Source organism: Silene latifolia, chromosome 3 (genome assembly GCF_048544455.1).
Source record: "Silene latifolia isolate original U9 population chromosome 3, ASM4854445v1, whole genome shotgun sequence".
Taxonomy (NCBI): Eukaryota; Viridiplantae; Streptophyta; class Magnoliopsida; order Caryophyllales; family Caryophyllaceae; genus Silene; species Silene latifolia.
This window is the reverse complement of record NC_133528.1, coordinates 5416799-5442643: the sequence shown is the minus strand read 5'-3', so window position 1 is coordinate 5442643 and position 25845 is coordinate 5416799. Positions and strand designations below refer to the sequence as shown.

The 25845-nt window shown below is 38.0% G+C and overlaps 3 protein-coding genes across 6 annotated transcripts; 1 reads left to right on the top strand and 2 right to left on the bottom strand.

Moving 5' to 3' along the window:
- Positions 1–4662: 4662 nt before the first annotated feature.
- LOC141646923 (formin-like protein 3) lies at positions 4663–11384 on the bottom strand. 4 transcript variants are annotated; one of them, XM_074454926.1, is made up of 7 exons: positions 10618–11334; positions 7763–8450; positions 6848–7436; positions 6555–6754; positions 5967–6202; positions 4825–5706; positions 4663–4793 (listed from the first exon to the last, which is right to left on the bottom strand). In XM_074454926.1, the coding sequence occupies exons 1-6, from the start codon at positions 10768–10770 to the stop codon at positions 4852–4854; spliced, it is 2721 nt and encodes a 906-aa protein (XP_074311027.1). In that variant the 5' UTR covers positions 10771–11334; the 3' UTR covers positions 4663–4793; positions 4825–4851. The 4 variants fall into 4 exon arrangements, with proteins under 4 accessions (XP_074311027.1, XP_074311029.1, XP_074311026.1 ...); XM_074454928.1 differs by having other exon boundaries at positions 7826–8450; positions 10618–11327; XM_074454925.1 differs by having other exon boundaries at positions 4663–5706; positions 10618–11384.
- A 4499-nt stretch (positions 11385–15883) lies between these two features.
- LOC141646920 (transcription factor ILR3-like) lies at positions 15884–19146 on the top strand. The gene is made up of 5 exons (XM_074454922.1): positions 15884–16271; positions 17501–17563; positions 17961–18038; positions 18126–18288; positions 18668–19146. Exons 1-5 carry the CDS (start codon positions 16126–16128, stop codon positions 18929–18931), a joined length of 714 nt encoding a protein of 237 aa, XP_074311023.1. The 5' UTR covers positions 15884–16125; the 3' UTR covers positions 18932–19146.
- Positions 19147–20262: 1116 nt separating this feature from the next.
- Positions 20263–23876, bottom strand: LOC141646919 (putative galacturonosyltransferase 12). The gene is made up of 6 exons (XM_074454921.1): positions 23539–23876; positions 22995–23050; positions 22723–22881; positions 21807–22397; positions 20942–21244; positions 20263–20802 (listed from the first exon to the last, which is right to left on the bottom strand). Exons 1-6 carry the CDS (start codon positions 23747–23749, stop codon positions 20518–20520), a joined length of 1605 nt encoding a protein of 534 aa, XP_074311022.1. The 5' UTR covers positions 23750–23876; the 3' UTR covers positions 20263–20517.
- Between the last annotated feature and the right edge of the window lie 1969 nt (positions 23877–25845).

Here is a 25845-nt window from a genome sequence, read left to right as displayed (position 1 = left end):
TAAATTGAGTAGTAATCGTCACATAGTAGTCGGAAATGGTCATTTGATTCCAATTGTCGGTCGTGGTGCTATGTCTCTCCCCCCCTCCTAACCAATCCCTCACCTTAAACAACGTTCTACATGTTCCAAATTTAATTAAAAACTTGGTTTCCGTACGTAAATTTACCACCGATAACCATATTTCTATTGAATTTGACCCACTCGGTTTTACTGTGAAGGATCTCAAGACGGGGACGCCGATTATGAGAAGTAATAGCACGGGGGACCTCTACCCTCTTCAGTCCGAGTCACCCCCACCACAACAAGCCCACGCCCTCACTGCCCTCGATGCCTCTACATGGCACGGACGCCTAGGACATCCCGGCTCCGACATTTTTAATTCTTTGTGTGCTCATAAAAACATTGCTTGTCGACCCATTAATAAGTTTGCTATTTGTCATTCATGCCAACTCGGTAAACACGTAAAAATGCCATTTCATGATTCTTTGTCCAATACGATTTTACCGTTTGATATTATGCATACGGATTTATGGACGTCGCCTGTTTTAAGTACACTCAAGCACCGCTACTATGTTTTATTCCTTGATGATTATACTAATTTCTTGTGGACATTCCCTCTCACTAATAAATCCCAAGTCACACAAATTTTTACGACATTTTATGAAATGATTAAGACTCAATTTAATCTACCCATAAAAACTCTTCAATGTGACAATGGCCGTGAGTTCGATAATTCCCAGCTCCACAATTTCTTTGCGTCTCGAGGTTTATTGTTTCGGTTTTCTTGTCCCCACACCTCCCCTCAAAATGGGAAAGCGGAACGCAAAATCCGGACCATTAATAACACCATTCGAACGCTCCTTATTCACGCCCACATGCCCCCTCATATGTGGCACCATGCCCTCTCCATGGCAACTTACCTACACAATATCCTACCTAGCAAAGCAAACCATTACGACTCCCCTACATCTAGCTTATACAAACGAGTCCCGTCCTATGATAAACTTAGGACATTCGGTTGCCTTTGTTACCCTCACATACCTCCTACTACTATACACAAATTGGCCCCCGTGCTACTCCTTGTGTCTTTATCGGCTACCCGTCTAATCACCGTGGATATAAATGTTTGGACTTGGTCACGCAAAAGATTATTGTTGCCCGTCATGTTACTTTTGACGAGTCCGTGTTCCCCTTTGCCCACGCAAAATCGAACCCCATCTCGTCATACCAGTTTCTTGACCCGGAACCCACTCCATACACTCGTCACCAAATTCTCCAAACCCACGTCCCAGACGGCCCAGCCCAGTCCCCTCCTCCCAGTCCAGGCCCTATTCCACCTAGCCCAGACCCCCCTGGCCCAATCTCTCCAGGCCCAACCTCGGCTGCATCATCTCCCCATGTATCACCGAGCCCCCCTCCTCATCATACCCCACCTCCTCAACCTTCACCTCAAATGACCACTCGGGCCCAACATGGTATTTTCAAGCCCAAAACACTCTTTGACCTTTCTGCTACAACCACACTCTCACCCATACCCAAGAACCCGATTGACGCACTTAAAGACCGTCATTGGAATCAAGCTATGAAAGATGAATATGACGCTCTACTTAAGAATGAGACTTGGGTTCTTGTGCCTCGACCATCTAATGTCAATATTACGCGGTGTCTATGGTTGTTTAAGCATAAATTCAAAGCTAACGGTGATTTGGAGCGATACAAGGCTCGACTTGTTGTTAATGGCAGGTCACAACAGGTGGGCGTAGATTGCGATGAGACTTTCAGTCCAGTTGTGAAACCGACGACGATACGAACGGTGCTTAGCCTCGCAGTTTCTAAACGGTGGCCTATTCATCAACTTGACGTCAAAAATGCATTTCTCCATGGACGTCTTGATGAAACAGTGTATATGCATCAGCCACCCGGGTTCCGAGACCGTGAGCATCCGGATCATGTGTGTCTATTAAAGAAATCTCTTTATGGACTCCAGCAAGCCCCACGCGCATGGTACCAACGGGTTGCATCGTTTGCTTCCTCTATCGGTTTTTCGCAAAGTAAGACGGACCATTCTTTATTTATATATAGTCATGATGGCAATATGGCATACCTTTTATTATATGTGGATGATATTATACTTACCACTTCGACCCCCAAATTTCGTGATGAGATTCTTACTCGCCTAGGGAACGAATTTGCCATGACCGACCTCGGTCCTCGAAATTTCTTCCTAGGTGTATCGGCTGTTCGTCACAAATCCGGGCTGTTTTTACATCAAAAGAAGTATGCCACTGAAATCATTGCTCGTGCTAATATGTCGTCATGCAAACCTGCTCGGACTCCGGTAGACACTAATCCCAAACTTGGTGCCAGCTCGGGCAACCCGGTCTCGGATCCCTCTCTTTACCTCAGCTTGGCAGGGGCTCTCCAATACTTGACTTTTACTCGCCCCGATATCTCGTATGCGGTCCAACAAGTTTGTTTATTTATGCATGACCCACGGGAAGCTCATTTCGGGGCTCTCAAGCGCATCATCCGTTACTTACAAGGTACTACTCACTATGGCCTTCATCTTTATGCTTCAAAGTTTGATTCTCTTTGTGCTTATAGTGATGCTGATTGGGGTGGATGTCCGGACACCCGCCGGTCCACATCCGGGTATTGCGTGTATCTTGGTGACAATATTATCTCTTGGTCCTCTAAACGGCAAGCAACGATCTCTAAATCCAGTGCCGAGGCCGAATATAGAGGGGTGGCTAACGTTGTCGCCGAGTCCTGTTGGATTCGAAATTTGCTTCTCGAGTTGCATTGCCCTATCAAAAGAGCCACCGTCGTATATTGCGACAATGTTTCTGCAATTTACTTGGCTGGCAACCCTGTTAACCATCAACGGACCAAACACATCGAAATAGACATCCACTTTGTCCGCGAAAAAGTTGTTGTTGGACAAGTACAGGTTCGCCATGTCCCCTCCCGCTACCAATACGCTGACATATTTACGAAGGGGCTGCCTAAGGTTCTGTTTGATGACTTTCGGTTCAATCTCAGTATCCGTCCACCTCCTGCTTCGATTGAGGGAGCGTATTAAAATATACCTCTGTATATTCTCCTTTGTATTTTTAGTAAATATATTTTCATGTGCATATTATTAGGAAGTAGTTTCCTTTCTTATAGGATTGCATTGTTGTAATCGTAACTAACCTTGTGTATATATTCTGATCTTAATGAATGAAATCATTCAAGGGAAATATATTTCTTATACTAGTCAGCTACAATTTGAAAAAGACCAAGTTTAGGGTTAAGGTACAGTAGCCACAAGCCCACATATCGACTTGTAAACAAATGAATCAAAGCACTAAAAGAAGATAAATAATGATGAATTACATGGTGAAAAAAAAAACGGAATTACTTTTTCACATACGAATTTTACTCTTTCACATACACTTTTTTATTATCTTTCCATATCGTAACCTTTTCGCTAAACCTACACAAATTAATTCTTATATTACCTTTTTTCCTTGAAATCTAATCTAATTGTTGTAAAAACTTGAACAATTGATTGTAATTCTGCAATTAGTGAAGTAATTTAGTTATTTAAAAATTATTAATATGTTTTGTTGAAAGTATCGGATTTAGCATTAGAAATTAATATGTTTAGTTGTTTATCAATTATTATCATTTAGGGTTTACTATTGTGGGAAGACTGTAAGTAAAAATTATGAAGTTTATATCAGTAACATTAAACAACCCAATCTCGAGTTATAAACAATGGCGATTGTCAATTTCTTTGACAAAATATCAGTCGCCACATGATGCGTTGAGAATTGATCAATGAGGCAGTAATGCATGATATTCCAATTTGGATGTTTACTCCCATGGATTTTTTAAAAATTGGATGTGAGAATTTGTTGCAACTGGCAACATGTGTAAAGGCAAATGTTGAGTATAACCACACAACCATTAATTACCTGTTGGATGTTGTACCAAAAATCATAGATTGACCCATGCAGATTTTATCAGATTCATTTTTATAGGACTTTATCATCTTTATTGACCCATGCAGACAATAATTATCTTTTGCTCTTTCGTTTGACGGGGAAGCCGGACAAGGGTAGTCAGAGAAAGGGGAAATCGAGGTCGGTCGGAGCACTGGTCTACCGGAGTGAGGTTGGAAGGATTGTCCGAGGGAGGCAAAGGGAAGGGAGATGAATAAAATTAAGGGAATTAATTGAGTGAGGGAGGAAAAAAATGACAAGGATATAATTGTCAAATGCGTATGTGAAAGAGTAAAATGCGTATGTGAAAAAGCAGAACCCAAAAAAAAGGGAAAATTACATTGAATTGAACACTAATTAATGTTCATTACTAACCAGATATACGTGTCGATTTAGATCCGTTAAACACTTAAAACCGCTAAATAAGAATTTGTAATCTCATTTACCTTGGGGCCTTATGTATAAACCTTATTTGCAACAATTAAATTAAATAGGCATAAATTTGTTGGTTTGGATCGTCGTACATATCCAAACTCTCATTCGATCAATTAAACGGATAGGTGCCGTCTTCAATGAGATACTCTCATTCGATCAATTAAACGGATAGGTGCCGTCTTCGATAAGATTTTGTGTTAAAAGAACACAAAAAAAAAAAAAGGTTAACATGAGACAATTTTACACGTGAGACCAACTAATCAACCAATATAATTAATTGAGTAATACAAAGATATAGGTCAGAAACCGTCTCATACAATACTCCCTATCAAGAGAGTGATGAGAGCTATTAGTTCACATATGACATACCTATTGCACCAAAAAAAAACATATGACATACCTATCTAAACACGAAAATAACATCTGACTAATCATCATCGGAACTGGAACCTTCCATCCGTCGCTCTGCTATAGCCGGGAAAAGCCGGTTTCTAAAATCAGGAGAAAATGGAGTACGAGGAGTCTCTGTAGATGTTTGCCGAGCAGGAGGTTCCCTTTTTGGGGCCTTGCTGGGCCACTTGGGTCTCGCTTTTACTTCCCGGCATACCTTCTCCAGTATTATCAAGAAATCCCGAACTATAATAAACAATCGCAGACCTTCTTCCTTCCCGGTGTTTCCATGGAAGTAATCAACTGTATTCTTAACAAGAGCCATAATCCTCTTTTCTTCCTCCAATAACTTCATAACGTCAGCCTCGGCATGGTCTACAAAGCTTTTCAGGGAATTAGCAAATCCGTCCTGCTCGTCCATGTCCTCAATCTCTTTGTTGAGAAAATTCTTTGCTTTAAGCAAACCACTTCCAAGTTTGGCAATTGTTCTTGCCACGCTGTCAGAATCCAGAGATGCAGCTTTTCGGACATTTTGAAGCTGGGCGCCCACTCCCGAGACAACTTCAAGGCCGAGACTTCGATAATGCTCCTCAGAATCATCCACAACATCTTCCAAAAGATCTTCTGAAACAATGCTGGACATGCTCTTGCTCTCTCGGCCAGCACGGGAAGCTCTCACGCCTTCAGACCGTATTATTTCTTGAACCACGAAATGGAGAAGAGTCGTCTTGCCATCTGTCCCTTTGACGTCTGCCAGTTTCAAGAGTGTGTCCAGCTTGAATGCTTGGGCCCCACCCCGATTTGTTCCGTCATTCATGCGGTTACCTGTCTTAAGCACAGCTTCTAAGAGCTTGAGGAAAAGCCGACAGCTTCTGAGTTCCTTGCAAGCCGCCTGCTCAGCAAATGTCAAGTAGCATCCGGTTAAGAGTTTAAGACTGCGATTTTGCTCAAGACTTTTTACAAATCCCAATAATGCAGACGACACATACATCTGAAGTTGTATAGAAGTGGGCTAGAGAGTCCCACACTAATTCTCCACCCAAAAAAAGCATTCCCAAAAAGAAACGTAAACTTTTGGCTACAATGGATCAATTAGGATTTTATGTAAATTATTGGAAGGGGAATATTGACTAAAACCTCGAGAACACTCACCTCTAGAGTTGCTAAGTTATCCTTAACTGTTGTAGATTCTTCATGAAGAGTACCCATAAAGAGTAATGCCTCAATTCGCTTAAAGGCAAATGGGATTTCCACCATAACCTTCAAAAAACGCTCAGCTGGGCCGAGTTGAGAAGTCTCCCCAGTAAAAAGTCTCAGTTTCAATTCCTCTTCAGCAGTAGGAGCCATCTTTAACAGCGTCTCCAGAAGCTCAGAAGGAAGCACACTCCCTACCAAAGATGGAAAACAACACAATCTAAGGAATAATACCCAAATAGAGAGGAGAATGCCAGATAAGTAATTGAAATCGAGAGGATAACACGTCTCAGACGTCACCTATAATTTAATCAAATAAATAGTCTCTTGTTTCAGAACTCGTATATGAGACTAACTCAAATCCTTGCATATATTTTATTAAATTACATAGTGAATGTGTTGGTCTAATGCTCTCGTGTGCAAGACAGCATACGGAAACGACAACACTAACAAACTTGGCTCACGGTTACTTTAGATTCCCCATTAAACACCCTCCCTCATCCCTCCCTCCCCTTTTCTAGAAAAAAATTAAGGTGGGAAATTCACCTTCTAGAAGCGCATCACGAACTTCTTCTGTCGTCACATTCAGAGCTCGTAAAAGGATGGACAAGTTTTGCGCTTTCTTGTGATCTATAAGTTGAATGAATTGCGGCCCTTGTTGGACATCACCGGTATCTTTCTTTTTCTCACTTTTGTTCTCCACAGCAGCATACCCAAATAGTGATTCTATCATCTCCTCATTAAATCTGCAATTTTAAAAGAAATATTATAACTACTACATTACTACATCATTGACCAAATAAACACATGTGATTAAGCAAGGCAAGTAGGATACTTACTGAAAAGAGCCCGACTTAATTTGATCCCAGACCATAGAATGGTCAGGGTTGGCCATAACCTTATCCCAGAAGAATGGTTTTAGCTTTGTTTTAGAACCATTGTCATCAGCAGCACTGCTGCCAGCTTTTACGGAAACTGGTGGGGGTCGAGGTGGTGCACCACCCTTTGGAGGGGGCGGTGCACGAGGACCTCCAGGCTTTCCACCTGGTGGTGGTGGAGGTGGGGGACCAGCCTTTTTAGGAGGAGGGAGAGGGGGAGCAGCTGGCAGCTTTGGAGGCGGTGGTGGTGGTGGTGGTGGTGGAGCACCCATCCCAGAAGATGGCTTCATGGGCACATGCAGAAAGGTGCCTTCCTTTCCAGGGGGCGGCTTCAAAGGGGAGAATCCGGGAGAGGGTCCACCAATACCAGTCCTTCCTGGAGGAGGCTTAAGAGCTGAAGATGATGCATTCACACCAGTTGAGAATTCCATGGCAGCACCCTCTGAAGATACACCTCCTATAGTCCCAGGGGAGTTGTTAGAGTAAAACTGATTGCTAATCTTTTCTTTGTCATCGGCATTTCCCAACACCCAAGTTTTTGATGGAGAATCTGCATGTTAAGTGCCTAATGTCAGTCTGCTATAAACAGATAATACAGAAATAAATTTGAGCACCGAAACGAAATTTCAACCGTCCATTCCATGTTTATTGTCGCCATTTGACCATGGTGGTCAACTAATTCAACTCTAAAGTGATTTTTTTCTCACAAAATATCATCGTCACAATTTTTGAAAAATGATCTTCTAGGATACAAATAGTTGTTTTGATAAATTTAATTGGAGAAAATGATGGTCAAAGTTGACATTGGTTGACACCAAGGTCTAAGGAGACAATATTGACGGGATGGAGATCGTTAGTAGTACAATAGAACTGTACCGCTAACAGAAAATTCGCTCATGCTTAGTCTGAGAAGTGGCCTATCATCCTTATGATCAAGACCTGAACCTTCACCGAAAGCTTTCCGACAGCAAAGAAATAGGATTGTTGCAAAAACAAATGTGCCAACAGCAGTAACAGCAACCACAATAATTATTGTTGTTTGATTGTTATTATGATGGTCTCCTGTTGTGTCTGACCCACTATCTGCAACGTCTTTATCAAGTGATGGAGAATCTCTGGGAACCGGGATTGGAATCACAAAAGTATCTACTGGAGCTGGGGCCTTCCGTTTTAAACCAGATTTTTTAGAGCCAGAAGGTCTTGGAGAAGAAGCTCGAGCAGGTGCAGGAGCTGGTGAAGGAGCTTCAGCCAATTGTCTCCTTGAATTAGCTGTTGGATTGGGTTTAGGCATTACGAACCGCAGATGTTTCTGTAACCAACCAACTTCTTCACCAGAAACCGGATTGATAACATAGTTATCCCTTAAACACTTGTAAATGCTTTGCTTAATCTGTGGATCCAGAAAGCTAAGAGCTTTCTGAACATCCTCCTCTGTTAAAGCCTGACCATGAATACTTTTTCCTGATAAACTGCTTGAAGTTTCTGGAATAGTGAAACCAAGATCTTCATAAATTCGCTTCAAAAGCAATAACTCAAGACGGCAATTCTTTTCTAATACCTCCACCTGCCATGGCATTCCAGCAGCAACAAGTTATAAATAGAAAAAAAGTGAAACAAGCAGCTGTAGCCATTTCTTAGACGTAGGCAGAAAGTTTATTTGACCTTGCAGAAAATTTCGAAATGGTTAAATAGGTGTTGGTGTGTTGCTGCAAATCGACAACCACACACCCACCTTAAAAAATGCCTCAAGGACCTATCGGCAGCAGAATGTCTATGAGGTGCACCATAGGCGCACCCACTACATGATTAAGCAGTTATCATATTTATTCGTTATTTTCTCTTGTTCTACCCTTCTGACTACCTCTTTGTATCAAGTTTTTCCCCTTGAATTGTAAGCCTCCTTAATAAGAACCAAAACAGGGTTATTTTCGAACGTAAATGAAGTAAGTTATAAATACGCTTTCACTTTGCCTCTTGTCTCGTCGTCCTAAGCCTCTGCCTCAATGCACTTGCACTTTCTGGAGCTGAGGACTATATATGACTTTAGAGCAGCGTGATCGGGTAATGTCATGGCCTATTCAATTTCTTAAAGGTAAAAAAAATAAAATAAAAAATAAAATAAAAAAAAGAGAGAGGCCAGAATGGATGATGCGGACTTTATTTTAACCAACTAGAAATCAGTCTCTACAACTCTTCAAGAAAACTGCAACTAAGAAATAAATAAATATCCACTCTTCAAGAAAACTGCAACTAAGAAATCAGTCTCAAGCTTTAGGGTTGGACTACATAAATATCAACTCTAAGAAGTGAATAGACTTATTTCTCGATAACTGAATCGAAAAGTGATGTTCAGACACATCATCCAAAAACTGTGTTCCTAGTTCTCCTTAGAAAGTCACCACAAACTCAGCTCTGAAGTCCACTTTCATAACACTTGTACATTATTTGGCACCTGCTTTTAACCTATACTCGCCAACATAAATTTAGATCACTTTTGCAATCTAAGTTTCAGAGCTACCTATCATTGTTGCTGTTTTTTTTTTACGAGGGGTTATATAGTTCTAATTTTTGGCTATCTCCATTCTTGACGATCCTTAGGTTCGGGATTTGTATGCCTGCCAGGTGTGCCAACTACTAATCCTAGAGGTTGCCTCATAACTGTAAATTGAGATATACAAACAAGAGGAGCGCTATAAACCATGTATACATGCACAACTTTAAGTGTTAGACGTATCTGCATATTTCAAGAAAGATGGTTCATTTCTCTGTGTAGACTGAAGATGTTTATCCAACACTGAAAACGCACCTGACGTAATGGTGCAACAAAGCAGAAGGCTATTCTCTTACGGCAATGCTATTTCAGTAGGGGCGCAGCTGAGGAGCACTCAGGGGATTGGGGCACACCTCTTAGTGCCTCCCTAATTTCTAGCCTATCTCAAACTTCTTATGAAAAAAGTCGTATCGTATCCCCAAGCAATTGCTTTTATCTAACATGATGCTAAGATGCTTTAGGTTAAGATGCATCTATCTAGTGTTTATATATTATAAATATGGTTCTTACAATTTCAACTACGGAAAATATGTGCCTCTTTCCGACAAGGAATACCCCCTCCCAGTGCCTCGTGCTAAGGCTCCAAACAACCTATCTATCACCTCAGCGTTCCCCGCGTCCTTTACCACAACATATTCATCTATATAACAAAATACCAAACACCTCATGGTCAGACATGTCCCGAATAGTCGAGTACAGCCTGCTATACCATAAAACATGCACTGTGTTTCGATTTTAACCCTCCAAAGGCACTTAGCTAACAAAAACACCATCCTATCAAAGTAACACCCTTCGCTGAAAACATTAAGCTACCATATGGTTCTTTAGATCATACTCTCATTACACCAAAAACATATCATCGAAAAATTCCATAAACTTCACTAATCTACTAAATCAATAACTCCGAACCACCTCATCAACCTAATTAACAAAATAATCAACAGTACAGTAAACTTCATTAGCTATACACACATTCCTTAAGACACGCATATCCGTCTTAAATTTAAAACGGGGTTAAATACATAGACGGAACAAAAACATAATTCTAAAGACTAACAAAAAGCTTATCTCATATATCTAAATGTGGTGCAATTTAACCCGTTTTAAACTTAAGACAGATAATGCCCGTCTTAGGATATTCCAACTAATAGCTAGCTAAAAGAGAAGAAAATCGCCATACCAAAGTTTTATCTGATTGTTGAGCAGCTGAAACAAGATTAAACCCAGAAATTACTCCATTAATTACCTCCTTATCATCCAATGATCTTCCCAAACCCCCACAAAATACAACAACAAACACAAACCAAACTCCCACATATTTTATTTGCATCATTTGAAGAAATACTAATACTTCTCATTTCATCAATGATAAACCCTAATTAATTACCCATTTTTCTACAAAATTAACCGAAAGTTTTTTATCTTTTTGCAAAATTAAATCAAACCCAATTCAATTCACAACATAATTTAGCCAAATTGCACCAAATTGCAACAATTTGGCTAAACTCCACCCAAAAAGTGTCAAAATATGAGCAATTTAGGGTAAGATAATATGATTATTGCCAAAATTAAGAAGAACCCAATTGAGAAAATTAATTGAAAATTCAGAAATAAACGTTTTTTATCAAGAAAAGTTGGCGTTTTTTGTTTGTTTATGCAGATTTTTTGGGTGGAAAATTTGAAATTAAAAAAAAAAATAAAAATAAGATAAAAATTGAATGATGGAAATGAGAAATTTTGTGCAGATCTACCAAAGTACGAGTTAATTGTTTGAAAGATGATGAAAAAGTTGACGCGCATACGCTAATGGTAAAAGGTTGATTAAAAAGATTGTTGAATTTTCTAACGAAATTTCGGAATTTTCATGGAGTTGGACGGGACTATGTATGTGCTCGTCACGTGAAAAGGACCGACCAATATCTACCGTAGTTTCTATAACACGTACAATTCGATAGACCCGGTTTCGGGCCCGTACTCAACCCATTACCTGAACTGAAAATCTGAGTTGTAATTTGAATAAAATTGACATAACAGCTAGAGCTGGCCATCGTCATGGTGACCTGGCCGCATTCATGCCTGCCCGTTATTTTATGATCCCGCTGAACTCCGCCCGGCCTTAGCCCGCCGTTAACCCCGCCTTCGGCTCGGTCTCCGAAATTCGGCCCGGCCCCCTTGGCCTTGCCATTTTAGCAAAAATAAAAAATAAAAAAATAAAACGGTAAGGCCCGTCAGCTCGGCCCGGCCTTAGCCTGCCTCTTATCCTGGCCCGGGTCAAGCATATACCAGCCCGGCCCGGCCCGGCCAAGCCCGCCCCTTCCCCCTGGCCTGGCCCGGGTTTGACCTGGCCAGCCCGGCCCGAGTACAGGTCTAATAACAGCTAGTCTTGCTTGTGATGGGCTATTCCCGTCACAAGCTTGTGAGTTGTGACCTCTCACAAAAAAAGGAGAGGAGACAAGGTGGGCACTGGGCACCCTCCATGTGCTTCTCACTCAGCTCTCAATGGGCATTTTGTAAGAGGAAACGGTATCCGTCACAAGCTTGTGACGGATATCGCCCGTCTTCAATGAAATTTTGTGTTGACATAATCCGAATGTTTATTGTTCACACTAATTATATCCATTTATAACTTGATAATAGTTAACCTGAAAATGGAAATGATCCAACCTAGCCCGATCTTGCCCGAATTCTTGAGAATCCTAAACTGACCCAAACCGATGGACCCGGTTAACCAATTTGCTGGGTATAAAATTCATAGATGTCAAGCAGTTTAACTAATAAAGTCTTGAAAGATGGTAGTTATGAATGTGTTCGAAATTCGTTAATAATATATTGCCCTCATGACTCTGTTTACATTTTAAAAAAGCATTTATAATCAGTTGCAAAAGATGAAGAGCATATAGACATTATTGGGAAGCCAAATGGTGTTATGGGTTGGGTTACGGGTTTGGTTATTGGGCTACATAAACGTTAGGTGTATTTTGGAATTAGAAAATATGGGTTTGATTAACGCTTCTTTACAACTATTTATTTATAATAATATTAATAAGAATAAAACATGGTTAACTCATAAAAGGGTCTCAATCAATACAATGACAAAATTAGACCAGTACACTCTTTCCGAAAATATGTGTCAAGTCTCTTTAAGTCAAGATCCATAAGAAAATGATTACTAAAAACATATTTAGAGTTGTAAATAAAAAATTAAATGCATTTTTTAAAGTGGAATTAAAATAAAAATGTAAGATAAATGTAGCGTATATTAATGTCATTAAAACTTGATTTATGCCTCTATTTACTCTTTTGAAATCTTAAAAGGCTGTATATATCATTTTCCAATAAAAACAAATTTTCAATAACTCAATAAAAAATCGTCTTTTAAGTAGCAGTATTAGCAATATTTTCATCTTCGCAATCTTTAGATTAAAGGAAAATGGATTGACAAGACATTATGATTGACCTCAATGTTGTACCTCACAATATGATGCTAGTGTTTAGTTGCCTATTGAACTTAAGAACAGCCGATGAAAACCAGGGTTATTGGCCTTTCAATCATGAGAATCAAGTTCTTTTATCCTATTGACCATATACACATGCACATTTGTCAATAACTTGTGCTTAAAGAGCTACCACTACCCTTAAAAGAGACCCATGTGAAGCGTCTACATTTAGCCACGCACTTAAAAACCACCATAAACATTACTGTATATGAATATCTACCCTTCTCTAATGATTTGAAAGCCAGTAGTAGTCTCTTCACTAGGGATGGCAATGGATAGGATCTGGATAGGATCTTATAAGATCCAGATCCGGTCCATATTTACAGGATCTGAAATTCTCATATCCATATCCGATCCGCAGGATCTGGACTGGATCAGGATCTATCCATATCCTTTTGATAGTAAAAGAAAAATTCCTTTTAAAATATGAAAATATTAATTTTTGGATTTTATTGCGATGCAACCTAATATTTTTCTCTATTAGATACAAATAGTGAAGCTAAAATTTTAAAATCATGAAAATAAAGTCTTATTAAATTACAATAGCACTAAAAAATATTTCTTTTAACCGAAAAATGTTAATTAGTAAAAATCATATTTGATTTATGAAAATATATTACAAAAATAAAGCATATAGTTTAATATTTTGTTTAACTTAACTTATTATTTTAGAAAATGAAATAAAAATTGATCTAAGGGTAGGATCTGGATCTCGACCATACGATCCATATCCATATCCTTATCCACTGGATCTAAGATATTGCAATCCATATCCGGTCCGTAGGATCTGGATCCCAGGATCTGGGCAGGATCTGGATTCCATTGCCATCCCTACTCTTCACTTGATTTGTCCTCCCACTGGTTTCAAACCCTTTTAAAGAAAAAAAAAATCAATTGATGAAAACACGCTTTAATATTGCACTTTTTAAAATTTAATAACTTATAAAAAAGTTTTTAAAATTTAATACCTTAATATACACTTTATTCACATTTTGATATTTTAAGTGGATTTGGGTAAAAAAAAACTGTGAAATACTATCGAGAATGAATCAACCGTGACTTGTATTTATAAGAGGGAAGGAAAGAGGTTAAAAATGTGAACGAAGTGCAACATAAATACGTCGTCATGTTTTTAAAAAATGGTTGGAATATTCCATTTTTTTTTTTGCCTAAAACCATTTAAGGTACTAAAATGTAAATGAAATGCACATTAAGATATTAAGTTTTAAAGAACTTTTTATAAGGTGTTAAGTTTTAAAAAGTGCAACATTAAAGGGTGTTTTCATCAATTAATCCAAAAAAAAACATAAAAATGCATCATATATTCCAACAAGATTACAAATCTAATGCTTAAAATAAGTAGGGTAGCCTTAAATACACCATCAAAATGTCCCGAGAACTCTCTTTATATTTCATATGACTAATTTGCCCTTTAATTTCCAGTCTCTCAAATACAGTTATTATAATAGAATTAGGGATATTTTCCCCCATTACTTATAATTGGTGTGTCCGAATAGTTTTTGTGAGTGTATTTATGTGCACCCAATGAGTATATAGAAAAGCTGGATGGAGTATTAAATATCATAAAATTATAAACACTAAAACTCGGGAGAGACGGTCTCTCACTAAGTTATTGAGAGACCAATCTTTCGTACCCTTTTAATTGTATTTCGTACCCTTTTTATTATTGATCGTGACATAGTAATTTCGTACCTATTTACATAATAAATGTACCCATTTTATTATTAATCATGATTTGTACCTATTTTATTACTTTTAGTACTACTTTTTCTTAAAATTGTACAATGGTCTCTCAATAAAGCTTATTAAGAGACCGTCTCTCAGGAGACTTACTCAATTATAAAACTAAAATACAAGTGATTTTATACATGTATTTGTGTGAAACTATCTTTGTAAATGTTTGATTTGGTTTTAAATGCAACCAATAATACGTATATATAAATTATAAATGTCGCTTATTTTAATTATAAATGCATTTATACTCCGTACATGTAATAAAGTCATAGGTAATCGTATTATAATCTATATATTTTTGAAATTTATACCCACTATATCAACACTAAAGTCTAATTATAACTTTTTTGGGTGCTAATTAAAAGATTAACCAAATCATAAATTCAGGATATCATGATAACAATTTCACAAAGGTACTTACCCTAACTTTTGTTTTTGTAACATACATACCGCGATATACTTCATCTATTTCATACACATTGTGTATTATTTTGTTCTAAATCATACTTTACACTTTAAACAAACTGTGAAATAAAATGAACAAAGAAATACGAGTAAAACACAAAATCAACACCTTATAAACAGAGAATACTCAAACCTACAACAAACCATCCACTGATCCACATATACTCGATTCCAAATCCAACCCCTACTAAACCTCATCTCCATCTACGTACCGATCACATACTTAGTTACTCACCTTACCACCAACTAGTCGAAACCTAGCAAATAAGACAATCAGGTCAATCAATTCATGTTCGAGTTTGCAATCATCCGAGTTGTGTGTTAGGTTAGATCATTTTGCATTTATGAGTTTCGTTGAAAACAATAGCCATTGGTTAATAATACGAGTAATTTGGATCCTCTCTATTACTTCTCCTCTTCATTTCTTTTAAAAGATTAAGATTATTTCTTAAAACGATCTAACGGTCATCAATAGAAGTAATGGATAATGAAATATATATATACTCCGTACTTCATAATATATAATATGAATATGATTTTATTAGACGTAATGGACAAGAAATAAAGAGAATCTTTTCTCAGAGCAGACCAAGTTAAATTAAATCTCTTAAACTTACAGATAAAGTTAATTATTCGAGTCGTGTCATTCAAGTCGGCTTAGTTCTACCAAGTCTAACTCTACTCGTACAAGTCAGGCTACTTATATGGTCAGACATCAAACACAATCTCCCATTATTTATTTCCTATAAACAACATCAACAAGTCACACATTCGTCGTACTTTTTCTCCCTTCCCAATTCCCAATCTTCCCTGAATAAAACAACATCAATTTTATCAACACACCCAAAATCCAAACATTTATTCAATAATTTAAAAAAAAAAAACAAAAAACACCCACCATTTTTCATCTCTCTATTATTGCCGGAAAATTCAATCAATTCCCCTGAATTTTACTGCAATTTTCTTGAGAGATGTCTGAAGAAAACCCAGATTTTTTGTTGTATGATTGCAATTCTTTAATGGACGAAAATTTTGTTCTTGATTGCAATTTTACTTCCCCTAATTCTGCCTTTAATTACCCTCTTCAACCCTTTAATGCCTCTGCTTTTAATCTTAGGTAATTAACTTTCTTAATTAATTTTAATTCTTTTAATCAATTTTTTTTATTATTTTTGGTTATGATTTGGGTTTTTTAATTTTGCATGAATTTTTATCTATGTGTGATTTATGTGACTAAAGATTGAATCTTTTGGATGTTCTGATAGGTATGAATCAATGTGTTACTCCCTCGGTCTCAATCATTTGTTTAACTTTTTTATTACGATATTTTATATACGGAGTATGTGATTTATGTGACTAAATTCTGAATATTTTCGATGTTTTGAGGGGATTGAATCAATCAATCAATGTGTTCTCTCCGTCCTAATCATTTGTTTAACTGTATTTTATTGGAGGCTAATGATTGAGACCGAGTGAGTAATTTTTTAATTTTTTTATATATTTTGGCGTGTGCCCTTTTTTCGATTGTTAATTTTCATTGTTAATCAATTATTCCAATTAAGATAATGCATAGAAGTGCTCCTTCCGTCCCAGTCAATTGCTTACGAACGTTCTTATAGAGGGAATTTTAGAAAAAGGTAAACAGATGATCGAGATAGAGTAACTATAGTTTTAATGTTTAGCATTAAGATAATGCATAGAAGTAAAGAATTGCTCCTTCCGTCTCAGTCAATAGTTTTCAAACGTTTATTTAGAGGGATCATAAACAAAGTTACCCTGATGACTGAAATTGGTAGGTTTGTTTTAGGAATGTTGATGCTTTATGATCATATACTTGTGAGAGAAAATCCATGTTAATACCTCAGCAGTTTTGTTATACGAAGTAGTTACAATAAGTTTAGTATGGAGTTTATCATATCCGGTTTCACCGACGTGTGCAGGATGTCAGCTAAACTGCAGCATTCTGCAAGTAGTTTTTATTTGCCACATTGATGATGTTTTAGCTGTACTGCTGTGAGCTATGAATGACACACGATCGGTTTTCTCTGTCTAGATATAATACCATGTCAAAATACGGTTAGAGAGCTTTAATCCCAAATTGATTTGAGGTCGTAGACATGAATCAACATGTACGACCGTTAATGTACTTAATGACCTGTAAAATTGAGTCTGTCACCGAATTTAGAATGCTGAAAGGCGGTGTTAACAGTTTCTTAGTTAAGTTACTTGGGTGTGAGAACGTGGCGTGCGATTGATGTAGATATGCTTGTCTTTGCAATTTTTGAAGCTTGATTCCTTTTGTTTTGCACTTCTCATGAGCTTTGATTTACCTTGTCATTGCTGCAGTGCGGAATTAGATGGAAATTACGGAGACTCTGTGGGGACCAAGGAGAATACCTCAAAGAAGAGGTATATATTCTTAATCTTATGTGTTTTTACGGAGACTATGCAGTGCGGAATTAGTCTGTTCCTAGACCGTGAGAATCGATACCCTTTTGATTATGGATCCTTGACATCAATATGCATTGTCTTGAGAAGACAGTGAGATTGAGTGGGATATCTTATGTAAAATGTTTTACAAAGCAAAATCGTATATGATTCCCGTTTGTGGGTAGACTGTTCATTTGAGAGATTTACTTGTGCTTGACTATTTTCTTTTCAAAATTATTCCACTCGAGCTTACTGTATCTGTGCATTTGGAGCATCTTAAGCGACATTTGATGCTTTTACTGTGTATTATTATTATTTGTCGCAATTTCGACTCATAACTTATTTTCACTGAAGTTGATTAGTTTTCGTATCACAGAGGGAGATCTGATTCTTGTGGTCCGTCTAGCTCTAAAGCTTGTAGAGAGAAGGCACGTAGGGACCGCCTCAACGACAAGTAAACTTTCCTTTTATACCTCAAATGTACTTGCGGGCCGATATGCATGTGTTTTGTATGTGACCACTGCTTTTTAATCATGCTTAGGTTTGTGGAGTTAGGCACTATACTGGAACCTGGTAGGGCACCTAAGACTGACAAGGCAGCCATTTTGAACGATGCTGTCCGAATGCTGACGCAGTTAAGAACCGAATCCCAGAAGTTGAAAGACTCTAACTCAAGTCTACAAGAGAAAATTAAGGAATTGAAGGTAGCTAGCTATTCTCGTTGCATCTTTCAATGGCCTTTCTTTACGGGATTATTTTACAGTATCTCTTAGGGATATACTTAATGCCGGAGGTCTTTCAACCGCTCCGTGGCAATATCACCATATTATTTTAGTGTAAAACTGTCTTACAAGAGATTTTTCGAGAGTCACAAAGGATGAATAACGCAAATTCTCATTATAGACGGGAGATATCCGTCTGTAGTTATAGACGAGCCAAATATCCGCCCACGTTAAGCATAAGACAAGCAACAAGTTGCATGGTGGGGCCCAAAAATGTCACCACTTTAAGCATATTTGACCCGTCTCTGACTAATTGGATAAATAATGTCCTAATTTTGATTTAAATTTCTTTTTTCCTTAGGCTGAGAAGAATGAGCTGCGTGACGAGAAGCAGAGGCTGAAGACCGAGAAGGACAAGCTAGAGCAGCAACTGAAAACAGCAAACACCCAACCCGGATACTTCCCACCCCACGCTCCGATCCCAGCTGCATTCGGCCCACCTCCTCAAGCACCCGGCAAGTTGGTACCATTTATGGGATACCCTGGAGTTGCGATGTGGCAGTTCATGCCTCCTGCTCAAGTCGACACATCTCAGGATCACGCGCTTCGACCACCAGTCGCTTAATCAGGCAATCTAGTCTCGTTAGTCATAATTCGGGTTCGTGATCATCATCAACTCTTTCAACTTGTCCTATCTTTTGTTGTTCTGTTATTTTAGTCAATCTGTTTTGCTGAAGTCTTACTAACAAACTTCATTTTATGGGATGTCAATTGTTGACTTTTGTGTATGCTAACCGTTGAACTTCAATGAGATGGCCCTTAGTGACTGAAAATGAAAAATTCCGAAGTTTTTAGTTAAATTTTCGAACTTTTTCCAAGTTCGCCTTATAAAATTACACTTTCGCCCCCGCTGTGTTTTTTTTCCCCGTAACGGGAAATCCCGACTCCGCCACTCCTCCTAAGAGGTTTATCTTAATAGCTTAACTTGTCTAAGGTGTCATCTGAGCGACAATTATATTTCCGAGTGGCGTTATTATCACCTGACATAATTTATGGGTAATTATCATTTGGATAGTGGGAGTAGGTTTGCTTTGTGGAAAAGTTGTTAAATTGTGTACAATTCAAACTCCAATAACATGGACAAGATAACTAAATTTACTAACACGTGAATTATGAGTAAGTAGTGCATGGTGTACAGTAGCAGAAGCTTCGTCCTATAATTTGTATTGAGGATTTTGCCCATGCCATATTGTTTATTGGTAAAATTGTGGGCGTATGATATGTTCTAATGGTGCGTGCTACGCTGTATTTTGTGGACCTTTTTAGGTTTTGTGGTCCATTCTCCACTTGGAATGTTTTAATTTTTTAAGCTTCACGTTCCTTTTTTTTGACTGAGGTCACTACAAGAAACAGGTCTTCTCGTACCAACTGAAAGTAAAGTCAGTCGGTAACAAGCATTACTGACCGATCTGTCGGTAAAAATATTTTTAGGGTTCCGCGTTGGTCGGTCAGGTAATTATCGACCGACCCCGACCTATGTTGACAAGTCAACATTTTTAGGTATTGACCGGAATGTGTTTTCCGCCCCCCCCCCCCCCCCCCCCCCCCCCCTTATCAGTCGGTAATTTTACTAATCGATTTACCTTGGTTGGAAAGTTCAAAAATTCGTTCGGTAATGTAATTTACCGACGGATTTCCTATATTACCGACCACTTTTATCGGTCGGTATGAGACTGTAGTGAGTATCGTGACAATAGGTCACGTGTTCGAATTCCCCATCCCCACCATATATTCTATTCTACTGGTCTTGCGTCTCATTTGACACAAAAACATATACGAACTTTTGAAGTGTTTTCACATATTTGAGATATGGCAATAGTGATACAAATGTAAAAGAATTTGGTAAATTTAGGTTTTAGTTGTAGGATGGGTCTAAATAAAATCACAGATCAATTATTGTGAATAATGCTTCAATCTATATAGTAATATTATGTATGGTGTGAATTCAAAGAATATGAGAAGGAAATTTCCAAAATCAAGGAGGCAAATTTTAAGTACATTACATACAGCTAAACTCTATCCTCAGTTTACCTCCTTTAGTATATGCATTCAACTTTGCATGATCCCCTGAATTTTAGTCCCAATCTCGACGTGCTCGGGCTCGAGTTCAAGACAACTGACAACCCTTCAATTGTCTTCCCCATGTCTAATTCAAGCTTCTCTCATATGACAACTTTTGATGAATTTGTCGGAGAAGTCGACGTATTTAGCCCATAATGGCCTTAGATGTGGAAATGCTATGTCAAGCCAAGGTTTTGCCCTACCATTGAAATGAACTACACCGGCATTTTCAGCTTCTTCAAAACTTGTATTTTCTTGGTATCCGAGCCCTAACATATGCCAAAATGGATCGATGATGTGAACGTGACCGTGGAATGCTATTAGTCCCGGTGGTAATGTTCCGAGCTGCCATAAACTTAGGTCGGACTTCAAGTTCTGTTTCAATAAAATAATAGGTAGCTGACTTAGAGATGCAGGTGTGCTTTGTATAAGGAACCTATTTTTATGGCTGCCAAAAAATAAAAATAAAATAATAGGTAGCTTAGCGGGTAAAATCATCGCTAGGTGGTATTACCTGTTGTAGCCAGTGGTAGTAGGTGTGGCTGACGTTGGTTTTTCTCCAAGCCTCCAAATCGAAGATATTCATCCCATAAGCCCAAGCACATTCGTCTCGGTCGAAGTTTTCAGCTATTAAAGGATGGGAAAAGTTGAGATAGTTCTTGAGTCTCTTTGACATTACAAATTTATCGCCTCCTCGGCATGTTTCTACTGCTCCGTTCACCTTTCCGTTCATGTCAATGTCCCATAAGGGCGACAAGTCGGTTTGTATCACTATATCATCGTCTAGGAACACAATCTTATTCAGGCTTGGAAACAACTGTTACAAGTCATAAAACAGAGGATTGTTTATATATGTAACCAAGCCCGAGTATTTTCTACACTCAGGTCGGGTTAGACTGGTCGTAAATCTCGAGTTTGGATCGGTTATGGATGTCCTTCCGGGAATAGCAAAGGTGAAAAAACACCGGAAGGCCCATTTTGGCTTTGTTGACAAACGTCGATGTACTTTCAACTAGGTCATTTGGGATCATTTTGAGTCGGAAATTTTTTGTACGTAAATTTTTAGATTTGGGTCACAGACTCACCGTCCAACGGAGTTCAGGTAGGATCGGGTCAACACAGGTTTTGGGTCATTTTATAGGTGGACTTTTTTTTTTTTTTTTTTTTTTTTTTTTTTTTTTTTTTTATGAGGGAACCCGCAACCGCTACCTTCGGTGCGCACTGGGTAAACCCTCGCGTGTACGTGATAGCCTACAAACCACATTTTACAGGTCGACTTTGTAGTGTCGAAATTTAATGATATAATCAAAGTATCAGACCGTATATAATTTTTTTTTTTTTTTTTTTTTGGGTACCGAGTAATGCTTAGATAAACATACCTCAGGTAAATGAATTCTAATATGATTCATGATGGAATTATACTTGGGGCTCATAGCTTGAAGTTTTGCAGCAATAACATTAGGCTTTTCAGTGTCACTAGCAACAATGGCTTGAGACCCGCCACGAAACCGAGACCTAGCCTTCTGATCCTTTTCCATAGCCTCCAAAACAGGAACCTTCCCTTTACTAATCCAATCAAACTGGTGCAAAGCCTTAACCTCAATGATAGCCGGCGCTAAAGAGTGTAAAGAAAACCAAGCTTGCATCGGAGAGTGAGTCTTCTTATCAGTGATGATATGAAGGACAATTTTCTCAGGGTGGAGAGAGTTCCGAACAAGAGAAGTAGCGACAACTGATGATGCAAGTACATTGTCTGATGCAAGGACGAAGTGGAAGAACGAGTTGTCGACAAGGTTTGGGACTAGTTCGGGTTTGGGAAGTTGGAGACGTGCAGCTGAGTTGGTCATGTGCTCGTTAGCTAGTCGTAGGGCTAGACAATGGAGTTGCTTCGGAATGCTGCTTGATGCTACATGCCTGTATAGGTATTCTTGTATCTTGGCTGTTCTTGTCCTTTGCTCTAAGTAGTTTACCTATAAATGCAATTGAACACAGGTGAATTAAGAGTCGAACTGTCAAAGTATGATATTAACCGCGATTAAATTTCAGGAACATGGTTTTGCGGTCCTGAAAACGTAAATAACAGCAGAAGTCCGACATGAAACCAGTTCACGCACGACTTATTTCACACTAACATCGTGTAAAACAGATTCACTAGATAGTCTAGTACCGAGTATAGATACACAGCAAGTCTCATTGAAGGCGGGCATATCCGTCACAAGTTGAAGACGGGTCAAGTAATACCCAAGTGGGTAGATAAGACAAAAGCAGAATGCCTAGGGAGTATAGATACAATACCATGGCTTTAAGTTTGAGAGCGAATGTTCTGGCATCGGGCATATTGTCCTTCATTTCGGCCATAAACTCTTCTAATGACAGAGGAACATCATCAGCTGGATTTCTGTCATCGACAACCATACCGGGTTCTTCAAATACTTGGTATATTACTTCTTGGATCTGAAATTATTAACTTAAAAACTTAGGCTTTAACTAGAAGGGTATGTTAGTTGCTCTTGTATATTGACAGAGGAAGTGAAAAAAAAAAAAAAAAAGCCGGAAAGAAGGATTACATTAGGAGGAGATGAATTTCCAAGAATCCGAGGTCCTATTCTTTTCCCCAAACAACCTGAATCATCAACACACAACACGGTGTCAGACTGTCAGAGTGTGGGATACGGTTATTTTCCGTGAAACTTTTTGAGTTTTAGGCTTAAAATAAAGTGTCGAAGTGTCATGTTGTGCGGGAAACTCTATGTGTTGGACATACATCAAACGACAATGTGGGAGTGCCAGGGTAATGTAGGTATATAGGAGCCAAGATTTTAAGTCAGCAGGGCCGAAAGGGTAATATTATAAGGGGGCCTCGAAAAAATCCGAAAATTTTAACTAAAAATTTCGAAATTTTCGAATCTCAGCAGGGGCGACCGCCTCTCCAAGCCCCCATCGCTCCACCACTGGGTATATATGAAATATACTCATTATTATTGTAAAACCGTCTTATACAGGTTGATGAAAACGACTACCCCGCCTTCGAAATCAGCATAAAATTCTTAAAAAATAATAAAAATAATAAAAAATAAAAACAACTAGGTATCATGTAGGAGAAGAACTTACCTATGGAAGAACATTTTTTATGACCATCAATTGTATCCACAGCAGTCAAAACAAACACAAACCGAAGCAAAAATGTGAATAGAAGAAGGGAATAAAAGATCATCCTCCATGAAAACCGTCTCGAACCGCCTTTTACTTTGATAAATTCCCTTACTCCTTTACCAGGAAAAACTGTTACATGCCTCAAACTCGGCGATATATGTAGCTGCATTGTAAATTTACTTCCAATGTCACCCTGCAGAAAATCTCAAAATTCGAGTCGAAAACCCAATGCACCTATGCAATCCAACCCCAAGGTCAATTACCCTTAGAGTTATTTGGTTATTTATGTGTCAAGTGGTATGAGTTGCATACTTGCATGGCATGTTGTATAGAAGAATGATTCAGGGGATTGTAGTTTAATGTTGCTATCATTTACCAACTTTTGCTTAAGAAGCAGGCCATTTTATTATTATAAATCAAAATGTTTGTATAATATATGGTTTATTATCTGTATCATATATGGTTTCATTGTGTATAAATGTGTAATATATGGTTCATTTTACCATGGTACTGTTTTCATCTCAATCATTTGTTTACCTTTTATATTAATCGTTAGGGGTATTTTAATCAAAGGTAAACAAATGATTGGGATCGCAGAAGTATGAAGGTAGACAAATGTTTGTATAATACTCCCTCTTATTCCGAATAAGTGTCCCATTTGGACAATGGCATGAAAATTAAGGATATAGTTAAAATAATGAAAATTATTGTATAGAGGTAAGAATATATGAGTTAAATAATGAAAAGTATTGAATATAATGGGTTATGGGTGGTTGGGTGGTAAATAAAGAAAAGAGCTAAGGGTAGGAAAGTAAAAAAACCATGTCCAAATATGGCAAATGGGACAGTTATGTGAATAGACGGAAATGACAAATGGGACAGTTATTTAGAATAGGGGGGAGTATATGGTTTATTATTATGTGTATAATATATGGTTTATTTATTCTTTCTGTCTTAATTATTTGTTTATCTTTTATATTCATTGTGAGGGTTATTTTAACCAGAGGTAAACAGATGATTGGGACGGAGGGAGTATGACGGAAGAGAGGTTGGTCCAAAGATGGAGACATGGGACTTAGAATAACCTAAGGTGTCATTTTATTTAGAAATGAAATAAATGTTGAAAGAAGAATATAAGCAAAGTTATTAGATGAGAAGGAGCTATTGTTTAGTTTTGCTTTTCTTCAACTCTACATTAGTATTACAAGAAATTTTACCGTTGAAATGCTATTATAAAATGGTTTAATAGCTCTGTTGATGGAAACAGGATTTCTAAAATGGAAAATGACAGTATATCTCTTTATTGATCGATTGCTTGAATGTTTGAAAATTGTGATTTTATAATGACAGCATCATGTGTTAATTTTTAATTTTAAAAATCTTGCTTTTGTGGGTCAAATCGGTTTTGAGTCCAGGCTGGTCGGCTTAACGAATCATTATCAAAAGAAATTTGTCCGAGTCAAATTGGGTTCAGTCCGAGCTCATTATTTGAGTCTAGGCTGATTAACGACTCAACGTCCGGATAAATCCAGGATGTAGAATCGTGTTTGAGCTATCATCTCGTTATTAAGTCTATGGTCAGTGTAATTATATATTACCTCCGAGGTAAACAGGGCTTGCACAAAATTTATTCCCGTAGTTATTAACCAACAATACTTTCGGGATATCAATAGTGTAAAAGCATTACTGCATCGAAAATTTACGGGTCAACCAAATTGAGTATGACGAATCGAGTTGTATCCAAGCATAAGTCATAACCACAATTTCATACTTAGTAAGTTGGTAGTAATAGGTACTCCGTAATTGTTTGATGAAGAGGACTTCAACAAAAAGATGCATGTCTGATTTTAGAAAGACACCAAGAATTTAGATGTCCGATTGATTACTACAGCCTCTCCAACATTGAGCATCCATCATCATTTTTAATTTAAGGTGATAAATACAACCCTAAGACTGTATTTAAGGTACCAAAAAAGGAAAGAAAAACTTAAATCAAGCATTAATGACATTAATTTACGCATAATTATGTCATAAATTCCTAATTTAATTCCATTTTGGGAAGTAATTTAATTCTTAAATACAGCCCTTAGGACTATATTTATCATTACCTTAAATTTAAAAGCAAAACATCGCTTCAATCGCCGCCTGACCTCTCCCGCCGGCGGCCTCATCGATTCTCTTCAGGTCGCCGGTAAGAGCCCTTCTCTTTTCTCGGTAAGTCGCTTTATAATTTCAGTTTTATACTTTCAATTTTAGGCTTTTTTC